At 54.0% G+C, this 22,803-nt stretch overlaps 2 protein-coding genes across 2 annotated transcripts; both read right to left on the bottom strand.

Annotated features, from left to right (window-relative positions):
- Positions 1-6,689: 6,689 nt before the first annotated feature.
- On the bottom strand, positions 6,690-11,181 carry LOC121075005 (cytoskeleton-associated protein 5-like). The gene is made up of 2 exons (XM_040567750.1): positions 7,344-11,181; positions 6,690-7,107 (listed from the first exon to the last, which is right to left on the bottom strand). Exons 1-2 carry the CDS (start codon positions 10,992-10,994, stop codon positions 6,955-6,957), a joined length of 3,804 nt encoding a protein of 1,267 aa, XP_040423684.1. The 5' UTR covers positions 10,995-11,181; the 3' UTR covers positions 6,690-6,954.
- Positions 11,182-16,007: 4,826 nt separating this feature from the next.
- SST (somatostatin) lies at positions 16,008-17,626 on the bottom strand. Its single transcript, XM_040567749.1, has 2 exons — positions 17,390-17,626; positions 16,008-16,520 (listed from the first exon to the last, which is right to left on the bottom strand). Exons 1-2 carry the CDS (start codon positions 17,525-17,527, stop codon positions 16,308-16,310), a joined length of 351 nt encoding a protein of 116 aa, XP_040423683.1. The 5' UTR covers positions 17,528-17,626; the 3' UTR covers positions 16,008-16,307.
- Between the last annotated feature and the right edge of the window lie 5,177 nt (positions 17,627-22,803).

The raw sequence follows: 22,803 nt of genomic DNA, 5'->3' as shown, positions 1-22,803 counted from the left end.
TACTCCATCCGAGCCGGGCACAGCCGGGTTTCCAGTGTAATTAAATGGGAAGATGAGCTGTAGGGGGAAGGGAAGAAACCTAACCCTGGCCAACAAAGGTATTCCGGAGGGAGCTGCTTAAACTCATCCATGGGGCTAATTAGCTGTGATATTTTCTTGTTATTTCTGGGTCCCCTCTACAGTGTCAGATGTCTGATAGCAACGGTTCTCCAGTCACCAGCAAGAGGAAACAAAGGGCATCCTCCAGGCATGGCACTGGGAGAAGGCTGGGCATGCTGCTTTGTGGTCTGTTCACAGCCCCGAGGCCAGGGTCTGTGCATGGCTCATTGGCCTGTAGGTGCCACCAAAACGTGACACTTCCTGCTTGTTTCCACGTGTCTGGGGGTGCCGATATGCTCTGGTCTTCCTGGTAAAAGCCCACCCCAGAGTACCTGAAAAATTGCTCTGTTCCTTCTTCTGCGACTCTGAGCGCTGTCCTACCCTCAGCTGACAGCCAGTGCACAATCAGAGCTAAGTGCTTTGTTTTTCAAGATGAGGCAGAGATGAAAGAGCTACACATGCCAGAGCTTTGTGTTTGCACTCTTGTCAGTTTAGCCTCTTGCAATGGCTTAAGCACAGCATCAAGGAAGCTCTTCTGGCTACTCCAGAGGACGTTGTTGGCAAAGACACCGTCCTGACATGGCCTCCCCATGCCCTCTGTGTGTTTTGTGCCACAGGAGTGCAGCAAAGTAGGGGAGAACCTCAGCAGAGCTGGGGCAGTGCTCGGCGTGATATCCAAGACACCAACTGTTGGCTTAAAATACCCCACCAAATGTTTTGGTGCAGAGAGCTGAACCTCAGAAGTGGGAGAAACTTGGCATAGAAGTGACCCCCCTAAAAAAGCCAAGCTGTTTCCCTTGGGGAATTTCATGGGGGAGGACACAGGGAACACGGGAATGCTGGTATCATCTGAGCATTGCCACGCTTCTCTCCTAGCTGAGCTGCTTTTTGGCAATGTGGGGGGCTGTTTGCTGAGGCAATGGGTTTGTGATAATTTGGGGAATGGTAAAGAAATAAATTATTTACCAGATGAATAGAGCAAAGGAGAGAAAATAGCAGGGGACGCAAATGCATGAGATATCTTTTCTCTGCTTCCGTGTTAGCAATGGTTTTCTCAGCAGTGATAATTCAGGAGAGGCCCTTTACCTCGGCAGCCATCTGAGATGATTTTCCAATTAGCCAAATTCTCAGGCTGGTTCCCGTGAGCTGTGTGGAGAGCTCCTCAGCAGCGCATTACTCAGCCTGCTTGTCATTTCCATCCCGGCCTTATGGGTGGGTCTCGCTCTGAGCATACCAGGTCTGTGACTACCAGCTTATCTAACACGTTTTCTTCTCTGAATCTGTACCTTGGAGGCTCTCAGGTGGCTTTTCCAATGCAGCCTGAAGGACCTTCTGGGCCTGCCAATGTACCCTGGCTGGAGGGGACAGGGGTCTCCACACCGACTGCACCTGGCTAGTCCTGGAGCTGCGGCAGCACTGGGAGCTTTCGGGGTGTCCAGAAGCCTGGTGGCAGCCAGCCCTTCAGTCAGGAGCACTTATCAGGCTTCTGGGTGGACTTTTCCCAAGAGTGCAATCTAGAAAGTGAAAACAAATGATGTGCCTGGAGCTGGTGTGTCTGGGTGATGGGCTCGGGGTCAGGATGGTGTGGGAGCAGAGCCAGGGCACCACTTGTGTGCCTGCCTGGGACATGCTTTGCTCCCACGGGTGCTGAGCATGGGCACGCGTGGCAGCAGCACTGAAGGGAATCTCTCACCCATGCTTGTTCCTATTGCATTACAGACCAGGGCTGTGCTCCCAGCGCCGACAAACAGTCGTGTAAAGAGGCTGGAGGATGCCCGTGGGACCTGATCCTGCCTAGGCCTGTGCCAAGGATGGATGCACAGCCCACAGCAGCTTCTCTACACCAGGCAGCCTTTGCCAAATGGGTACCTGAAGACAACCTTGGACAACCAGCTGGTACGCTATAAGTCCTGTTATATTAATAAAGGCTTTGCCTGAGCTTCTGGGGAGCAGTGGTATGTTTCCCAGTCACAATGCCTTCTTTCTACGGGCTCCCAGAGTTGCGAGCCATGCCAGGTACCTCAAATGCTCTCTGATCTGCGTATTGAAGTTTCTCAGAGATGGATTACCATGTGTAATTGCCATGATGGATAACGCGGCGTGGTATTGAACGGGGCCCTGGAGTCATTCAGGACCTACATTCGCCCCGCATGTTCAGATGGAAAATTAAATGATTCTTAAAATAATAAATGTGCACCCTGGAGAGAAATACTCAGCTGCTCCCTCAAGAGGAGCTGTGCTGTTCTTGTGTTGAGCAAGGAATGAGGAAGGTAATTGAAAAGTTATTACTTTGGGGGCAAATTTATCTTGGCTTGTATAGCGCTGCAAATACACTTGACTGGTGAAGCAATACATGAACTGCAACAGGGAGAGCAGCCTGCTGTAGAAAAACCAGGCCAAACGATCTGGGGGTGATTTCTGCACAGCCCTGTGCTCTGCGTGGTAGCAGCGGTCCTGAGCTAAGCCCGTGCCACCCATCTGTGTGCCACCCGACCCAGGTGACAGCGTGCAGGCTGATGTGTGCCACCTGCCCATGGAGATCCCCAAAAAGCTGTAGGGCAGTGGTTAGAGCAGGAGTGCTGGGGTGTGGGCAGCAGTCTAAGAGAGGCTGCCCCATGCCAACCGGTGGCATCAGCAGCTCTCCAAAAGTGCCATGGCTTCGAGCCCAGCACCCTGCACCTTCCCCATGGGCAGCTTCATTGAGTGGTGCTGGATGGAGACCACAGGCACCCAGCCGTGCTTTCTCCAGCTGCTAGCAGCCATTCGGTCCCTTCCATGTAATATTGTCTTCTCTGTGACCGTGCTGTGGAGGTGGAAGCAGGATGGGAGGGCCAGCGGGTGGGAGGAGGACATTATCGACATATTCGTAATGAGGGGCTCAGCCCCAGGACAGGGGCAGGGCGATGGGGGAATCTCTGCCTTTGGAGATGCTCAAACCTCAGCTGGACAAACCTGTGACATAGCTTGGAAGTTGGCCCCTCTGTGTAGAGCTGGAGGCCTCCAGAGGTCGCATCCTGCCTCAGTCACTCTGCCTCTGCTGGGCCAGTTTGTAAGGAGGAGGAATTAAACCCTGCTCATCCCACAGAGGTGAGGACGTTGTGGGATCTGCAGTCTGCCTCGCCAGGGAGCTGAACCTCAGACAAGCTACAGCTGAGGAGCACTTCCACGGTTGTGCTGGAAGTGTGAGGGGTTTTCAGGTCTCCCAGACCAGGCAGTGACAAAGGTGAGGGTGCCCTACAGGTGTGCTGATGCCTTGAGATGGTGCCGGCACGGCTCTGTGATGCTCCAGCCACTCAGCCCTGGGCCCTGCACACTCCAAAGCGAGAAAAGTAAGGAAAAAAAAAAAGAACAGAAAGGAGAATTTGCTCCTCTGTGTCTGCTTAGGGCCTGGCCTGTCTGCAGGGAATTTCAAAGCAACACTTCAAAAGGTTTTTTTTCCTGTTTGTTTTTAACAATTAATTCAAATGAAATAAAAGTTTTCACATGTTGGCTTTGCTGTTTTTTTATTATTATTAAAAAAAAAGCTCTCAAATAATTAGAGTACTCCAAGTAAACAGGCTCTTCATGCTTTATTACCTGATGTGTATTATGGCTCCGTTAATGCACTGTGGCATTTCTGCCATTTTCCGTATTTCAGAATGTTTTAAAGATGGGACTCAAATCATCAGCATTAATTGCCAGCAAAACAGAAAAGAATCTTCTAAAAGGGAAATCATTTTATAGCTCTAATTTGATTAAGCGGCAAAGCTCATTGTTTCCATCTTAGGTGGACAGTAAAAACACAAGTAAAGTTAATATTTATTAATCCTAATGTGCAGGCCAGGTAATTGCATTGCCCGCTGCGGCAGCGAGGGCTGCGTGACTCTCACTTGCTCTCTCGCTGTATGTTTGCACACTCTTTGGGTAAACAGGAAAACGAGGAGGGTTCGGTGCTAATTAGGGAGACGAAATCTCCTTTGCAAAGGGCTCCCGATTTTAATTGTGAGCTCGGTAATTGTGCCTGGTGACAGCGACCCAAACCCAGGGGTGGGTGAGCAGCTCCGGGAGAAGCCGTGGCTTACGCGGGCAGAGATGTGTCCGTAGGCGTGCACACGTATGCAGGCGCCCTTCTGTGTGCTCTTCATATCACACACACATTTTTCTACAATTCCAAAATGACTTCTTTTTTTCCCAATTTTTTTTTTCTCCCTGTCCCTTTCTTTGCATCCAGCTGAGATGCGAAGCATCCTTATGCTGTGAGCAGCACCAGCACCCTGCTGTCACAAGCATGACCGACATCTCGGGTTCCTCGGACCTAGGAACTTCTGGGGCTCTTTCTGCCCTGGCTCCTCTGCAGCCAGTGGAAATTCACCTTTCCTCGCCTGCTGGCTCAAGCCCACTTCAGTGCCTGGATGGTTTTGCCTTCAACAGTTTACTTGCCAATGTCTATGAATCTGAGCACTTCCATCAGTGTACTGAGCAATTATTGACATCTTGGCTGGTGGACACTGGGCTCTTCTGTAGGAAAGATGCTTTATAAGGCAGAAGTAGGTGTGTACACTGGGGGAAAAACATGACGATTGCCCAGGGCAGGTAAGGTCCACCACATCACTAAATCAGAACCACATTGGGCACACAGATTTCATGCCTCTGACTTAAAAACACCTGCATCGAGTCCCTCTTCCCACGGTGGCATCACCCTGCAGCCACGCAGTGCTGTCACCACGACCTCCCTGTCTGAATGCGAGCCTGGTTGGGGCCTGCCAGGCTGAGGCAGAACCAGTCCCCAGCCCACCAGACGTGGCCGTGAGCTGGTGCTAAACCTGTGACCTCTGCACCGGCACCGGCCTGAATTAACACGAGCTGCTTCCAGGATCGTTTGTGCTGGGCAGGGACAGATTAAGGAACTTTCTAGCCTCCTCCCAGTCCACTCAGAGAAGAAAAGAGCCCCGCAGGATCACAAGCCGACCATTTGATTTCCCCACCAAGCCTGCTCAGCATCTTGCAGGATTGGCCCCCTTGCATCCTGCCTTTTAATTGCTGACTGATTGTAATATAGGATTTTATTTTCCCTATAATGACTCTTGGGGCCCCCAGATGTTCTCCTCAAGTGTGGTTGCGTCAGCACTAGAGACTGAATGACTGATACCAGCAATTTTTACAGCTTGAAAGGAGAGAAATATGTGAAGGGGATTTAATTTAGCTCTGATACTGTGTCTTCATCTTCAAGACTCTACAAGAAAACGACATCAAAAGGTTATTTTACAACGAGAGGAGGGAGAATTAGCCTGAGAGAGGGAGAGATCACCGAGCTGGCTTTCTAATATCAGTTCATTATAGGGAACACGTTTGCACAGCCGCTTCACTGCTGCTGTTAATTTAAACCAAGATGATTAAAAGCTGTAATTGCACCATTTTAAATAAATGTCCGCTATCTGGATTATTATATTTTTAATTAGCGTGGCTCTGTCCAATGTTTTTATCTCTCTGATTGATTTGTTTATACTGCATTTATTTATAATGCATTGATCTCCCTGACCCTGCTACTTCCCCAGCCTGCAGTTTGGTCACGGTTCCAGCAAATGGAAGAGGGAGTCTGGCACGAACCAGGAAAGAGCAAAAGGTATAGGTCAGCTCTCCCTCCTGAGCTTGTCACAGCTCTCCTTCTTGCCTCCTGACCCAAGAGCTCTTCTGCTATTTGCTCTGCCCCAGGGCTGTGGAGGAGGCTGATCGGCTGGAAGGCTGGCTGGCAGGGAGGTGGGATGGGGAAAGTTTGAACTGTCCTTCAGAAAAACCTGACAAACCCGTTGTGCTGGCAGAAGCATCCCAGGACCCTGAGGTTTCATCCTGTGTGGCAGGACCCATCCTTTAAGCATTATGTCCCCAGCAGGATCATGCTCCTCTGTCTTCAAGGGACTCTCTAAAAATGTAAAATTTCCCTGGCAGAAGGCAGGATTTCCTGGCAGGCTGGGCTACCTGTGCTGGAAGTAGCTCCTGCCCAGAGCTGTTGAACAAAGCACATTTGCAGTCCTTGCTCTCTTTCTTAGCACCACCTGAACCAATGCAACTGTTGGGCAAAATCCCAAATGAGCAGCTAAGCCCATGCTGGACCACAACACCCCTTTGCATGCTGTTCTCTGCCAGGGGCAAGGAGATGCAAGCATGAATACCTCGTAGATCATTGTCCTGATGTTCGGGGCACTCCTGGTTGCTGCTGGAGGCTGTACTGATGGGTAAGTGCTGCGAATATGCAAGAGACCACTTGCTCCTATAGGACTCTGGGTGCTTCTGCCGCTGCAGTTATCTCCTATCACTCACAGTATCTGCGGCACAGGGACTGCCATGGACCCCCTTGTGCAGGTTGTCCAGGTAGGGTCAGCATCCTGACTGGTTCTGAGCCCTGTGCCCTGGAGGGATTTGTGCATGCTGGGTTCAGTTTTGCCCTCTCCCAGACTCAGTTTTGCTATGAAGACTGAGCTCTGCAAACAGGCAAGTCCTGCAGAACTACCCTGCTTCTGAAAAACAGCAGAAGAGACATCAACCAGAAACTCAGACTAGCTCCTGGGCTTTGCAAGCCCGGGAAACCAGATCCCAGATAACTCTCCTGGCATTCATGCTCGAGTTGTTTCTTTATTGGTTATACAATTCACGCCATCTGCCCGTTGATGGGTGCCCAGAAGAGTGCCGGCTAGCTCTGAGAACGGTGACTAAACACCCACCTTGGCTGCAGGTCCTGCTCCTATTTCTGCTGTTGTTTCTTCGTGCCCTCAGGGACCTCATTGCTGTGCAGCCCTGGAACGGAGGGAGAAGCGTGACACGAGCCCCTCGGCGGGGAGCCTGCCATGGGCGGCAGGTTTTCCAGGCGGCAGGGTGCCGTCACTGCCTTCCCCCCAGGGGTCCCTCCTGGGATCCCCGTTGGTCCAAGGGAGCTGCTTCTGCCTCTGGGGACATGCCCAGAAGGGGTGGAGGAAGATGTTCTCTGGTATTTTGCTCTGTTCTGATGATGGCCAGGCTTTGATTCAAATAGCTCTGCAAGAAGAGGGAGAGGTTTACGGTGAAAGACTCCAACTTTCACTTAAAACATTTTTTCTCACATTCCTATAATTCCTCTAGACCCTCCCTCAAACTCTCCTAGGAACAAATATTCTGGAAGATGCTGGAAGGCATTGCCTGTTTTGCTTTGCAACCCTACCAGCTGTCCAGGGGACCTCTCCCCATGCCCCTACAGCTGTTTTATTTGCCCCTGCCCTGGCAGCAGGACTGACCGTCCTTCGGAGGTAAGCTTCCACCTCGGAGCCAGCTGCATCCTCGATCAGGGAGAGGTGGTCTAGGATCCTCACCCCCTTCAGCTTGCACAAAGTGTGCAGCAGAGTTTTCAGGGTCCGCAGGGGGAGCTCGTTCGTGCACCGCCTCAGTTTCTCCTTTGGGATTGACTTCAGGAGGGTGTTGACATCCAGCAGGATTTTGTCCAGGTCGATGGTGCTGATGGTGCTGGGGAGAAGACGCGTAGTTCTCCAGAGGCATTTGGCCAGCAGGTCAGAAAACTTATCTGGGCTGCCCTTGGCACTCAGGCTGCCTTGGAGCAGCTTGAGCAAGGCACAGAAGATCCTCGTCTGGTCAGATTTTTCTAGAACCCTTCTCATGAGGACATTAATGGACTGTATAAGCTTCTGATCTTCCTCTTGGTCCCCCTCCAGGAATTCTAGCATTAAGGTAAGGAGGTTGTGCATTACATCCTTCAGCACCTCCATCGAGGCCTCCTGAGCCAGTTTCTTCTCCTGGAAGAGAAACATCATGGCCTGGATGACACCTTTGCTTCTCAGGATGATTTGGTCCTTCCCCCATTTCTCATCAGATTCCTTTTGCTTCTGGAACAACTTAAGTGGTTGGAAGCTGGCTACGAGGAACTCATTAACGTGCCCAGCCATGGCTTCTGCTTTGTTGTTCTGCCTCAGGATCTTCTCAATTCCTTCCACTGCCTGAATGCTGGTTTCAGCATCGCTGTTTCTAATGTCACAAATAAGGGAATTAATAGTACGGGTGATGATATAACACGTGTCATCAGTGTCTGAGGAGGCGGGCAAGGTCTGGAATTCAGGGATCGTTTCTAGCCGAATGACATCCCTCAGTTTTAAGCGCCTGTATTTTCTGGAGACCAGCCTGCCCTCGTGCTGTCCTATACGTGGAGGCAGAGAGCAAGGAGCCTCAACCACATTATTCAAATTTCCTCCTTCAGAGCTGGCGGGCTCTGGCTTTGAGGGTGCACCTCCTGCCTGCTGGCAGATGCCTTCAGAGCCAGTGTTTGAATCCTGTTGAGGCTTTTCACAAAGATGTTTTGCTTGGGACACTCGTGGCCTGCCAGGTTCCTGCTCTGCAGTTTGTCCCAGCACCCGCATATATTCTTCAGGGAGATCCCCAACAATTCTGAGTACAATTTCCCCATGAGTTTTGCAAGCTGTGACCATGATGTTTAGAGCAGCGTTATGAATAGCTCTGTCTTTGTCTCCGAGGAAGGCGGCTATCTTCTTCAAGGCTTTGCTAGGGCTGGGCTCACACACTTCCAGGCCATACACCTCGAGCAGATAACCCATCTCCACCAGGCATCCTGCCTGCTGCTTGGTGTTCTGGAACCTGATGCCTTCCATGAGGAAGCTGAACACCTTCTTAGCTGGGTACACCAGGCACATGCTCTTCAGGACAGTGTGCACCAATTTACAAATGACTTTCCTTGGCTCCCCCATCTTCAGGACCAGGTATGGAAGGAAGGAAAGGGCCTCATTCTCCGTCAGCTGGTACTTTTCTTGGATCAGCAAAGTTAGCAGCAGGTTGAGGTACTCCAGGCTCTTGATAAGCACCCACATGTTGGAGTCAAAGAAACACAGGGTAAGCCATTTCAGGATCAGGTCCAGGCAGCTGATGACTCCTTCCTTCTCTGTCTCCAGGTGCCTGATCATCACGGCCAAGGCTTTGATTTGGTGCAGGAAGCTGGGGTGGAACAGTTCCACCTGGAAGCTCCTGGACACGCAGCTGCTCATCTGGGCCTTCAGCTGCTCGATGTACCTTTTGTTGGGAGCAGTGAAGTTCCACTGCAGCACTTTCCTGCCTTTCTCGTCCCTCAGTCTTTGCTCTTTCCCCCTGGGGACAACAATGAAGATGGGTACGGGTTTGTCCCCATCCTTCAGCGTGGGCTTTGCCTGTGCTTTCCCCTTGGCTGCACCCATGTCTTTCATGCCTTCCTCTCCTGACGTGGGTTCCTTGGGACCCTGCTTCAGCTCTCTGCTGAGTTTGGGTGCTGGCTCTTCAGCTGACACTTGTGAAGACAAGGCTGTTGCTGCAGGTGGTGTGGTTGGAACAGAGGGCAAAGCGGCAGTGATGTTGTCTGTAGGGTGCCCAGAAAGTGACTCGACAGAAGCAGTGGTTTGAGCTGACAGACTGGCATTGGCATTCTCCAGGATTGCAAGTACGTGGTCCCTTGCACCTGCCTTCAGCTCGCTGGTGGCCTCAGCCATCTTCTCAAAGCCAAGGTGCATGATGAAGAAGGGCAGGGCTGCCCGCGAGGCCGTGAGCACGTCCCGGTTGCTGTCCCGTAGGCAGGAGAAGAGGAGCGGCACGCAGCGGAGCAGGTCCGAGGGAGCTGACCGCAGGGTGGGCAGCTCTTCGGCCAGCCACCGCACCAGCTCCTGCTTCTGGAAGGGCATTCCTTCTCCCAGCTCTCCTGAAATGTTCTGCCCACCCAGCCACTGCGATATGTTGAGCTGTGCAGCCCAGGCATTCACGGCAGCCAGGGCAGCCGCTCTCGTGCTGCTTTTGCTGTCCCTGAACAGAGTGATGAGGGGAAGGCCCAAGTCCTTCATGTGCTGTGTGACATTGGAGCCCATGGCTGCGGACAGGTGCTGGAGGACCCTCAGGGCCATCTGTACCAGGCTGGGGTTCGGGTCATGGAGACAAGCCCTCAGGGCTCTTGGGAGCTCTCCTATGTTTGGCTGGATGTGTTTGGCATCCCGGAGGATGCAGGCGACCTCTTCCAGGCCCTCCTTCTGCACGTTCCAATCCTCCTCTTGCAGCTTGGACAGCAGCTCTGGTGTGATCTTGTCACTAATGTCTCTGGCTCCTGTTCTTCTGTGATCCCCCGAGTCCTCCTGGTTCCCATCACCCAGGCCTGGTTTGGGGTTGGCACGACTGGGAGCTGGTGGGACCTGCCCGTGCACCTTCTCCAGCTCAGCATCTATCTGGGGGAGAAGGGGCAGCTTTTCACTCTCCATCAGCTCTCTGAGCGAGTCTCCCACGTACAGGTAAATAACCCCCAGCAAAGTGATGGCCGATCTCTGCACGCTGGGCTGAGCAGCAGCAAGAGCAATCCTCAGGGTATTTATTAGTGTCTTGGCCTCCATGCCAGCAAAGCCAAATTCCAGAATTGCCTTTGACAGCCAGTCCAAGATCTTGGTCTGGATCCTGGAGTTATTCTGTGAGAAGGCCAATGCCATAGCTGTCTGTGCTGTCCATGGCAATGAGCATGCCTCTGCTATAGCTGTCAAGGCTCCTTGGGCACTGGTGCTGCACAGCACATCTCCCACCATTTCCACCACGCTTTCTAGGACAATTTGAGCCGATGTCCTGGAGAAGTCCCCTTCCTGGGCTAGCAGAGTGATTGTGTGGAGTTTCTTCTGCATCACCTGGAGCTTTGTCTCCTTGCACCCCCGTGACAGCAGTCTCACCAGGGCTTGGCACGGTATCTCGCTTTTCTTCATCTCCCTGATAGTCTTCTGCAGGGTCTCCATGCTGGAAATCCGTTCTTTCCAGGCGTTGCTTTCCAAATGCTGAATGCAGGTTTCGGGAAGCACTGCTGCCACCTTTTCCTTGCACTCTTCCTCCGAGAGCTCTGGTTCACACATGTTGCTTGAGCCCACCCTTCCCATTTGGTGTTGGGCTCTGTCCTTCCAGGGCTGGCCAGGTTTCCTTCCAAGCACCCTAAACAAGGAGCAAGAGGGCAGCGCGGGCTGTCCTTTCCAATGGAGAGGTGCAGATGTTACGGCGGCACCTTTGGGCCCCTCCTGGCAGGGTGCATGGAGCCCACGAACCGCCTGCCGCGAGTGCTGGCCATTGTGAGGTCGGAGCCACCCACGGGGAGCCACAGCCCTGTGGCAGGGTCCCAGTGCCACCACTGTCACCAGCAGCGACCGTTCCTCCTGCAGGTGGGTCCGAGCGACTGGGTGAAGGCATCGGTGCAGGCAGCAGCACCTCCAGCCCTCGTTGCCTCCAGCGGTGGTTTATTCAGGCTGTGGAAGATGCAGCCTGGAGGCAGGGACTGCCACGCATCGTGCCACCACAGCCGTCTGGTCCCCTGAGCCTGTAACTGGACATAACCCTTCCTCCCTCTGCCCACACGGTTCCTGCCGAGACTGTGAGGCTGTCGACAGCTGAGTGAGTAAGGAGTAGTTTGGGATGCTGAACAACAACAAAATTGCCAGGGGAAAGAAGATTTTCACTGAACCAATTTTTAAAGGTTTTCTTTAGAACAAAACCCACCACTTTTAACCGTAGATAGCACAGTTCACTTTTATGCTATTTAACTTTCTTCCAGCCTGTTACAAGTTGACACCTTTTGCATGAGAAATGCCCTGTAGAAATGAAAAACAGGCACTCAGCCGTGGGCAAAAATCTCTGGCAGTGCAGCAGCACTGCCTGCATCCTCAGAGGAAAGTGAGGATCCTCCAGGGAAAACTCTTTGCAGGAGCCCTGCACCCATCTCCACTGCTTGGACAGTCCCTGGCATGGAGGAGAGCTGTGCGGAGTGTCTGCCCTCACGGACAAGGATGCACAGACCACAAATAGGACAATCTGTGCTCTTTGGCTCTCTCTGCTGGCTGCAGTGCACCCCACTCGTGGGATTGTGCTCCTCAGGGGGTCCCCCAACATTGCACCCTCCAGGGAAGAGGCTGGTGTCGGGAGCAGAGCAGCAGGGACAGAAGTCCCGTGTTGGAGCCTCTGGAAGAATCACACACCACAATGAGCACTAGAAGTCAAATAGGGAAGGAAAGATGTGGCAGCGAGGTTTCCCCGAACAGCCTTGCAAATGCAACAGCTGATTTCCAGGAGGATCCTTCTCTTCCCTAAGCCTCCAGCTGGAGGGACAGATTTTCCTTGAAGGCAAAACCCAGAGCTGTGCAAGGGAGCAAGTGCTGGGAGGGATTCACCAACTCTGCTCAGTGCCACGGGAACAGAGGTTAACAAGTGCTGAGGGACGGGCACAGGAGGGCTGGGAGCATCTCTCTGGGGCCAGCTTTGTCGGGGCTGGAGGCTGGAGTGTTTCCTCCCATCAGCAGAGCACGGCAGCCTGCCTGCAGCTGCGAGGGATTGGGATGCAGGCAGCGGGGAGCAGCAGCACTGATGCTCTGGGAGGTGAGCAGGGCTAAGTCCCTCTCCTTCTGCCCCAGCAGTGAGCAAAGCCTGGATCTGAGTGCATCATTTCATGCTTTCTCAGGGAATCTCTCTATAAGAGATACTGGGGACCTTTGTGAAACCTCATTTTGTTAATCGAGTGGCTTTTGGTTCCACCCAGGCGGGTTTCTTTTTTCGGTGATGCTGGAAACATCAGCTCATAGCACAAACTAGCATGTGTACTGTACATATGAGAAAAAATGCACTTGCTGATTTTTTTTTTTGAGAGCTTGTTAATTTTTGGGGTTCTGCCAGGCATTTTCAGGGTAAGTCTCCCAAGATCGGGATCCAGACTGCTGAGGTACTCACAGCATCTGGCCAAACAGCTCTTTTGGGTATGCTATTAGGTGTTAACAAATGCGACAAATAATTCACTAATAAAACAAAGGAGAAAAAAAATGCTCAGTGTAAGTGAATTTTACTGCATTATTCTGGTGAGGAGCTGTCAAAGAGTCAGAAGGTGTTCTGAGGAGAGAGAGTACAGTCTGTTCCTTTATCATAATAACTTTTATTGCCTAGGTATAGTTTCTCACCCTGGTCAATAAGCATCCTGCTGCTTTTTTTTCAGAGCATTAGGGCTCGGTTACAGCAGCAAATGCTTCTTTCCAGTCGCCTGGTGCTGACCCATCCAGGGGCTGGGGGCTGCTCCAGTGCTCCCCAGAGGTGCTGGGGTTTTGGCAGGATAGAGGGGAAAAAGATTCCCATGGTGAGAGCAGGGGCCTGGGAACAGGGGATGCTCCTGATGCTTGCAGATCGGAGCAATGATGAGTCTGCCGTGATGCCTGCTGGGAGCTACAGGGACAGATTAAATGCAAAAACACCGTGGAACCTCGTACAGGCTGTTCTGGGTGAAGGACAGTTGTGCCCAGGGGTCTGGGCTCTTTGTCATTTCTGCCGATGCCAGAGCGGCCCCAGGCTATGAAGTCTGGATCCCAGAAGCATTTCTCATGCACTGCAGCTAGAATTGCTTCGAGCTATCTGTCACCAACGAGCCCTCTGGGACAAGGAAGACTTGGCCTTTCTAAAAATTTGGGCATCACATAACAAATACCCTGGCCTGCTTGCTAGAGCCAATGACCCTTCCTGGCATCGTTACTTGGAGAGGTTGCTGCTGGGGACGGCTGAGCAGCAAATCGCTGGCTTCCCATCGGGGCATCTGTGCTTCCAGGCCTCATACAATCTTTTCTGGTTTTCATTAAAAGCAGCTCTTTGGACAGCAGTTTCAAGCCCTTTTATGTGGCTCCTCATGGACGTTTCCATGCAGTGCCTCATGAATCACCAGCTGAAGGCACCTGCCAGGGTGGGCATTGCTCTGGGTCTGCCCATGCCACCGAGTGCACGAGGAGAGGTGAATCAGCCAGCGTGGGTCATCGCGGCCCCCGGCCTTCCCCAGGTCGATGTAGGGGCTGCTCCTCCTTGGAACCTCAGCTCTGAGCTGCTGAGAACCTCACTGGAAAACCTCTCTCAAAGCCTCTCCCTTCCCCTTTGGCAGCTCAGGCCCGTGGAGCTGACCGCACCGCGTGCTCTCACCCCACATCCAGCCCAGCACGAGCCTTCCCAGGCCAGGACGCTGTGCCGTGGTTGTGTGGCCAGGGATTACATACAGCCATTTAATCTCTTTAGCCCATAATTCCCACCCATCAAAGAGAAGCAATAAATCTTTCTTTGTCTTTGTAGTCTCTGTAGCTCAGCAGGGCAAGTCCATCTCTGGCATTGTGTTTGCACGGCTCCCAGTCCCTGGGATTGCTGGTGCTGCTGCGGTGCAACTACACAGAGTGACGTTGTGTTTAATGCCCTGGGAGCCACCTCCCCAGCCTCCAGGAGCTCCTGAGCTGCCTGAAGGAGCAGGTTTTTCTGTCTGCCTTCGAGCAGAGGGCACTCACACATGCCTCTACCAGTACGTCTTCATTAAGCCTCGCAGAAGCTGCCGCGCCGTGCCGCCAGCTGCACCGCCGTGACGGGCTGGTGTAGCATGTGAATCACTTCGTCTTGATCCCTGCCTGTGCCTGTGGATCATCCATATCCCTACTTGTGACGGGTTTCACTCCTGCAATTGGCAGGATTAAACTCCCTTCAAAAGAACTGCCTGAGCATAGTGACCAAGAGGAAAAACCTCAGGCGAGGAGCGCTCTATTTATAGCCCATGAAGGATGGACTCGGTGCATAAGAATATTCAAGCCCCCGGTACCTCCACCCCCCTCTCTGTTCCTATAGCTGCTGTCTTACAGCTGTCTTGGCACTGAAGAATTGGCGGCTTTTTCAAAGCTGACGGGACCCTCAGTCAGGAGAGGAGCAAAGGGACAGGGGTGGGGAGATCTCAGCTTTGCTGAGTCCCCCAAAATCTGCTCCCTAAAGGACATCCAGCAGCAGAGGAATCAGACGTGATGTAGGACTGGTGCTCTCCCCTCAGTCTGCATCCACACTTTCCAAGGGGGGTCCTATTCTCACCCTATCTGCTTTCAGGGCAGCAAAACGATCTGCATTGCTTGCACTTCCCACATCTCTTTAAGGAGGCTCCCCCAGGGCTGCCCCCCTTTGCTCCCTCCCAGGGGTGAGTTAATGTTGCACCCCGCTCAGCTGCACTGGAGACAAAGAACAACAACCCCATTTCTCACCTTTGGAAACGATGTCTGCAAAATATTTGCTACCTTTGCTCCCGAATGATGAATTTCTGATCAAAGTGACATTTGTGCCCCACGTCTCCAGCTCGCCGACGATGGTATGTCAGAAAGCAGCACGGCTGGGAGGAGAAGAGGTTCTGGAAAAGCACAAAGAATTTATCTTCCATTGAGAAAACTGTTTCTTTTTCTCCGTGCCATCTCCTACCCAGCTGACACTTTTAATAATGTTGTTAATGATGATGTAGAGGGTAGAAAAGCTGCTGTAGTGGGTTCACTAGATGGAGAGATGCCGATGGCATGGGGTTAGCACCTTGCCTTTACAAGGATGCAACCCCCCCTGCGCAGTGGAACAAAGGAGAACTTTCTGAAGGAGTCTCAGAAGCGGTGGATGTTGCAAGGAATAAAATACACCAGGTAAGAAAACATTTCAGTGTTTGTGAGTGAGAAGGAATAAGGCATGTTGGGGGTAAACCTGTACTGTGAACCTCTTTTTTGATACCCACAGCTTCCAACACACAGCTGTGATTTCCAGCAATGTCACTGGAGCTGGGTGTAAATCCTCTAGCCCGACTTGTGTTGGTGCTGTGCCAGCACCGACACAAGTCGGTGCCAGTGCTGTGCAAGTGCCAGTGCTGTGGATTTGACTCAATCCCACTTACAGGGATTCGATGTCTAAAATACTGCGGTGTCCCTAGGTCCCTTAGGAAAAACAGCAAAAATTTTTACTTAAAGAAATCGTGTGTTGTGTATGTGTGCATGTGGGGGCTGTACTGCCATTTGCTGTCATTGCCCTGAGACAGGCAGCATTTCCAAGACAAGCAGGCTGAGAGAGGTGACTTAGGTTTCCTCAGTGACCAGCAAGTCTCAGCATCACTGTTTGAAACATAAACTTTATTGCAATGAAGGATTAAAAATAGTACATCTGAAAGAGTCGCAGAGTGCATGTCATTAAGGAACTAGTCAGAAATCACAACTCAAGCAAATCGTGTACAATTGGAACAGAAAGTTTTATTAAAACAACTTGAAATCGAACTCAGATTTTCCTCGTGTGTTTCATTTCACCATAACCGTGTATTTACAGTCTTCGCCTCTTGTGGTGAAGGTTCTGCTCGGGGCAGGGGGCTAGGAAGAAGGCAGGGATGGATGGGGAGGAGAGGTGGGTTTCAAAAGCTAACAGGATGTGAAAGTTTTCCAGAAGAAGTTCTTGCAGCCCGCTTTGCGTTCCCGGGGCGCCAGAGCGGGGTTTGAGTTAGCCGAGCGCTCCAGCTCCAGTCTCACTTCGTCCTGCTCAGCCCCTCGGGACAAGTCCTCAGACTCCAGGGCTTCATTTTCTGTCTGGCTGGGCTCTGAGAGCAGTTCTGCCAAAAAGTACTTGGCCAGTTCCTTGGGGAGAAGGGAGAGAAAGAGGGAGAGAGCACGATTACTCTTCGGCTACTGGGGACTCGCTGCACTGCGCCCGGGACAGCGGCACAGCTCCGGAGTAGATGGGGAGCTGCATCTCCCCAGCATCTCAGCCCAACCAGCAGCTGCCTTCCAGCAGCAGTGGCTACAAAATAAAGCAGAGCAGGAGAGCACTGACATCTACCCGGTGTGCTGAAGGGATCGCTGGGCAGGGAAGGAGCTCACCCGAGCATCACCCTGCCACCCCGCCCCTCCCAGGTGGTCTCAGCGAGGATGCTGAGAGGCTGCTGCTGAAGCAGCACGGGGCAGGTTTTGGGGAAAGCAGCTGGGCTGGGGCACCCTCTCACTGGGTTCTCTTTCCTCTCATCCCTCTGAGCCCTGGCTGCCCCGTTGCATGGCAGACGACATCTTCCTGCTGCATCGAGGTAGCTGCCTTGGTTCTGCACCCCGGAGAAGCCTCGGGGAGCTTCTCCAGGGGCTCTGCCCTCTGTGCGGGCAGCGGCCGCTCCTTGTCCCCCAGCAGGGTGGGCTGGGGGGGGGTCTCCCCATCCTGCCCCAGCCATCCAGCTGCCATGGCCCATCTCTGGTGGGGAACCAGGGGTCCGTCGGGGAACCGGGGGCTGCAGCAAACGGCCTGGGGTCTGGAGCGGGGACAACGGGGAGGTCTGCTGAGGAACAGGGGAAAGGCACTGAGGGTACCGGGGTGTGCAGCGGGGAAGCGGAGGGGTCTGCGGTGGGGAAAGTAGGGGTCTGCCAGGGCGCCGGAGGGGAACAGGGGAGGGGAAGCAGGAGGAGAAGCGGGGCCGTCGGGGTCTCCAGTGGGGTGCTCGCCCCGTCGGGGGGGCTCTCACCTGCTTCCCGGCGGCGGCAGCCAGGGATTTCTGCAGGAACTGCCGGAGCCGCGGGTCCGAGGGGGCGGCCGAGACGGTGCCGAGGGCCAGGGCGATGGAGAGCAGGGCCAGGGCGCAGTGGAGGCGGCACGACAGCATCTCGCCGGCGGGGCGGGCGCGGGCAGGAGGCGGCGGGGAAGCGCTGGCGGCTCCGCTGCGGCTCGGCTCCGGCGTTGGGGATCTCCTCGCCTCCCGCCGCCTTTATAAACCCTTCTCCTGACGTCAAGGCGGGGGCGCCCCCCTCGCCCCACGCCGCCGGGGGTGGGTCCCTGCCCGGGCTTGGGGGGGTGGGGGAGAGCCGCGGCCGGGGATGCTCCGCTCTGCCCGGGGCTGGCCAGGCGACCACGGCGCTCCCCCCCCCCCGCGTTGTACCCCCCCCCTCGGTGCTGTCCGGCTGCCCCCCGCCTCCTTTTCTCCCCAAACCGCCGTCCGTCCGGGTCCTCGACGCTGCTCGTCCGTTGTCTCCTCCCCGAGCCTCAAGCATCCCCCCGGGGGGCGGTGGGGGACCCCCTGTCTGTGCGCCCCAGCGGGCAAAGCCCCTGGCCCCAGTGGGGCTGCCCGCCCCGTCGGGTAAAAAAAGGCTGTAGAGTGGGGGAAAGTGCAAACCTTCCCCCAAAAAGCGGCTTAGCGGCAGGGACCAGGGGGTGCTGAGCTGTCTCCGGGGGCAATTTCTGCCTCCCCAGCTCTGCAGCATCTCTGCAGCTCAGGAAAGTGGGGACCAGCCGGTGCCTTGGTTGCGTGTGTCCCCCCGGTCCTGAGCTCAATGGTGCTGGTCCCATGGGGGACGTGCCCATCATTGGGATAACCAGTCTCCCCATCTCTCCCAGCCTGTCCCCACGGCTGGCTGGTGCCCCCACGGATGGATCCCTCCATGCCAAGGGACTCCCCAGCCCTCTGCCAGCAGCAGGAGCAGATGGGGCTCTGCTACCACCCCGATGTGTGGTGTCAGGGGCCCTCTCCTCCTTTTCCCAGCTGGGGGAAGTCAAAGGCTTGTGGGAACAAGGCTGCTGCTGCTCAGAGGTCTCCAGAAATCTCCAGAAGGACTCTTTCAGTTCGTGTTGAATTAACGCCCACCCAGCACGCTCCCAGACTGACTGTTGCTGAGGCTGGACTAGAAGTGAGGAGGGTGTACTGAGGTGTTCCTGCTCTGCTTTACAACCCAGCAAGAGGAATTGGTGCTGGGTGCTGGTTCCCAACCGGGCAGACCTCCGGGCTGAGCAGGCGCTGCCCTCCCTGCACGATGCACCCCTTTCTCTGTGTGGGTATCTGCAGCCATGTCACATTCATCCACTGCCTCCTCCCCAAATCATGGTGCAAATGAATGCAACAGGGTTAATTTGGACCCAAGAGGAACACCCTCTCTCCCATTGGGGATCCAGGTTTTCATGGTGTCCATGCATACTATGGCTCTGCCAGCCACATGGGGACAAGATTTGGAAGACGAGGTTGGCTCAGGCTCCTTCATTCTCCTGCACTGGGGGGCGAGAAGCCGCACCCTTGCCTGGGGATGCTGGAGGGATTGTAGGGGTGTCCTCTGGCAGTAGGAGAAACATTACTGCATGGAAACATCTTGGATTTGTCCCACTGAGCTTTAGACACCTACCTGACAAAAGCAGGGCAGTGGTCTTTTGCTGTCTCTGGTCCTGTGCCCCACCAGGAGATGACTTGGCCCCAGAGCAGCCTGAGGAAGGCTCTGAGGCCCATCCTGGTCCTTTAATCCCTCACGGGATTCAGCTGACGTTGGGTGGAGGCAGGACCAGTGCCAGGGTGCTGGTGGGGAAGTTCTCCTAGGAGAAACTTGCCTATTTCAATGGAGTAAAACTGAGTTCCTATTAGATCTGAGCCTTGCTCTGGATCAAATTTTGAAAGGACCAAAATATTCTTGGTGCTCTTGGGAAGAATTTGGGGGAACCACTCTGATGTTCTCCAGCCAAAAAGTTTTGGGATCCCATTTCAAATAACATCTAAAAGAAAAATACGATTTAACTGAAGATGAAAATATGTGCTTTGGTTCAGAAAACCCCCTTGTGCTGACCTGAAGAAAACCAGCAGAGAGGGGGTGGAGAAGGCGGGGGGTCCACCTGCCCCCTGCCCTCTGCCTCTTCGCGGTGTCTCCTGCCGTGCCCCCGGCGCAGGGCACACCGTCAGACATCCTCAGGACGCTGGCGCGGGCACGGAGGGGCAAGCAAGGTGCAGATCCATTCACCACTTCCCCCTCCCCCGGCTCCTCCGGGGGATCAGTGTGCTCAGAATTTTTTCCTTGCATTCCCCAGCCGGATAAATCCGTCATCCGTCCGCTCGGCTGTGGCGAGGGCGATTCTGTTCCTTCCTCTCTGCCGCAGCGCTGCAGGGCATGTGGCTTTGCAGACGATTGAATTGCATTGAATTCCTGGGACTGCTTCCTTACCCCCAGCTCTCCTCCTGTTTGCTCCACGAATCCAGAGCAGTCCAGCAGTGCCCGGACTGTGTGCACAGGCTGCGCGCTCAGCGCTGCGCCAGCGAAGCGTGCCCTCTGCTGTCACTGTGCTTGCAGGACCGGCTCTCCTCGCACCTCGTCACCCCAGCTGCCACCAACCCTTCTGTGAACAGAACAGCCTTGCCACATATCACTACCTTGACAGCAGGGAAAAAAAAAAAAAAAAAAAAAAAAAAAAAAGAAGAAGAAATTATTATATTGCAGCACTCAGCCGTGCTGTAGTGCCGAGCTGCGGTCCACGAGCCAGGGCTGTGAAATTCCTCATCATGAAATTCCTCTGGAAAAGCAGCCTGAGCTATAGGTACAGATGAGTGAATAAGAGTAGTCATCTGTGCCTGGGAGATAATGAGAAACAAGAGCTAAATAAAGGGGAGAAACTGATGCCAGCTGGTGCTGTGTGTCCCTGGGACGGGCTGTGCAGGGGGCAGTGGTGTCGGGATGCCATATGGACTTGCAACAGCCCTTTGCAGGATGCTGGGGACAGACCCAGCTGTGTAGCAAGTGGCAGGCTGCCTTCTGCTTCTCACAGGGATGGGCAACATGCAAGGTCAAGAAATTCTCTTACTCCCTCATGTGGGGAAAAAAAAAAAAGAGTCTTTAAGAAATAGAGTTGAGATAAAATGCCTCTGTGCCTGGGCATGAGTATGAACTGAGATCATGTTTTATTGCTTGTCTGTGCACACCATTTCTGGTGATGGTCTCCAGGCCTCAGTGTGCTAGGTCACGTCCCTGTGCACTGACCGCAATTCCCTTGCTGCGGGTGTCACGCAGAGCTCGTGGCTTTTAGCCCAGGAAGGGCCACACTCACCACGAAGGTAGGCTGAGAGGGCTGGGGGGATGCTTGTGCTGAGAGGTCTCTGGATAAAAAGCAGTTTCTGTAGTAGGATTTGGGTGCAAACCCATAAGAACTGGAGTCTCCCAGTTGCCTGGATAGTTTTTTATTTCTCAATGATCAGCACAAGGCAAGAGATGATGGACACAGATGATGGGTGAGCACATGCAAATATGAAATAATAGAGGCTCTGGTTAATAAAATAGAGGTTTTATTGATTTATTTTATGTATTATTTTTATTAGTTTTTATTTTTAAATTTATTTTTAATTGTCATCTCTATCTTTATTCATTTATTCCCGCGGCTCGGTTATTGCCGGGATCCTTCCCAAACTCCATCCTCGCCCGCCCTCTCGTGGGCACCCGGCAGAAGGCAGCGGGGCCCCCCCGGTGCTGGGCGCAGGCTGCGGTGCTGCCAGCAGCAATGGTGCAAAGGGTCCGGCTGTGCACATTTCCACACTTTGGGAAGTGCCAGCTGCGCTGCCTGCATTTAAACCTTCCGTACTTCAGTGTCAGCACGAGTTTTTCAGCACCAACCCGAGGACTAGGGGATAAATGGGTGAGTGCAGCATCAGCTGAGCCCCAGCACCTTGCTGCATCGCTGCTGGCGACCACAAAAGTGCTCAGACGGAGGAAACTCCAATCCCCATTTCTCTACAGGGTTGCCCCACAGCCTGTGCTGGGAAGTGAAATGAGGCAGGTGTCGGCGGCGTGGGAAATGCTTTTTCGGTGCTGAAGAAATCTGAAGGGAAACACGACCACATCCCAGTGTTTTGGGCTTGCCTTTGTGTGGGAGGAGGGGGAGATGGATATCAAAGGAGCTGCTCCAACATATTCCGGGAACCTTCCTGGAAAGCGGCCAGCTTGTCGGTTCGCTGTTGCCTGCCCTTCTGAGGCTGGGAGGAACCAACCCCCCTATCTGGAGCTGGGTTTTCAGCTGACCCAGTGGCACCGACACGGGCAGGCAGTATCAGGTCACCCTTTGCGGGCTCGGCAGCCCTAAAACATGCCGCGCAGAGCTGTCTGACTGCTCCCTCGCCTCTACAAACACGGCACATGCGGAGCAAAGCTCACCGGCACGGGCTGGCCGTGCCAGCTGCCTGCAGACCTCTGCCCCCCGGACAGAGAGGGAGAGAGATTGCGATCGCTTCGGCAGAGCTGCCTGGAAAAGCCGTGACATCATCGCTATAAAAAAGAAAACAAACACACAAAAGCTGTCCCAGGGAGGAAACGCAGCCATGATCCAGGAAAATACAGTATTTATTTTGCAAACGCAGCTGAGCGGCTCAATGGGGAATGGAGGGCGCGGACACGCAGCCTGCTCGTCCGGGCAAAGCAGGGGCTGTCGGCACGGCCCGGCAGCTTCCAAAAGTGCCGGCTGCAGTGGCCTGAAAGGTAGTGGCCTCAAAGGCAGTCAGATCCCAACGGAGAGGGGAGAAACCTAATGCTTGTCAAATGGGGATAGCACTCGGAGAGAGGTTGTGGGTTTGAGGTCCTGCCGCTGGCCGAGGCTGGCCTCAGGAGGAGGCAGAGGCTGCTCAGCCCTTGCTCCCCTGGAGGTATCTTCACCTGCTGGCAGACTCTGGGCACTGGGAAATGAGGAGTGTCCTGCACGCTGGCTTGCTCCCATCTTGCCATTTCCTTTCCGTGCCCTCCTTGTCTCAGCGCCGTGTGTCCCGTGGCACATCCTCCCTGCAGCTCCCCCTCACCGCTCACAGCCAGGACCTCCCCTTCCCGTTGGCGTTTCAAAGTCCTCCTCTGTAAATCACTCCCCCCAGCCCTGCCCCCCAAACTGGCCAGGAATTAAGTGAAGGAAACCCAAAGATGAGCTGCGCCCAGCTCAGACCCCGAGCCCACCCAGGCCACAAGGAGCAGGGGCCGTGCTCCGGCACAGACGGTGCTGCTCATGCAGCTCTGAGGCTGGTTTTCTGCAGCCGGTCGTGCACACATTGCTGCCGTGTGCTTGCACGGAGCCCTTGCTCTGGAGAATCCCAGCTTCCCGAAGCCCAGGTCCCCCCATGGCTTCAGCCCCCCCCCCCCCAGAATATGGACCAAAGGCAGGAGCAGT

Source organism: Cygnus olor, chromosome 9, assembly GCF_009769625.2.
Source record: "Cygnus olor isolate bCygOlo1 chromosome 9, bCygOlo1.pri.v2, whole genome shotgun sequence".
Taxonomy (NCBI): Eukaryota; Metazoa; Chordata; class Aves; order Anseriformes; family Anatidae; genus Cygnus; species Cygnus olor.
Note: the sequence above shows the minus strand (reverse complement) of the source record. Positions and strands in the feature narration are given on the sequence as shown.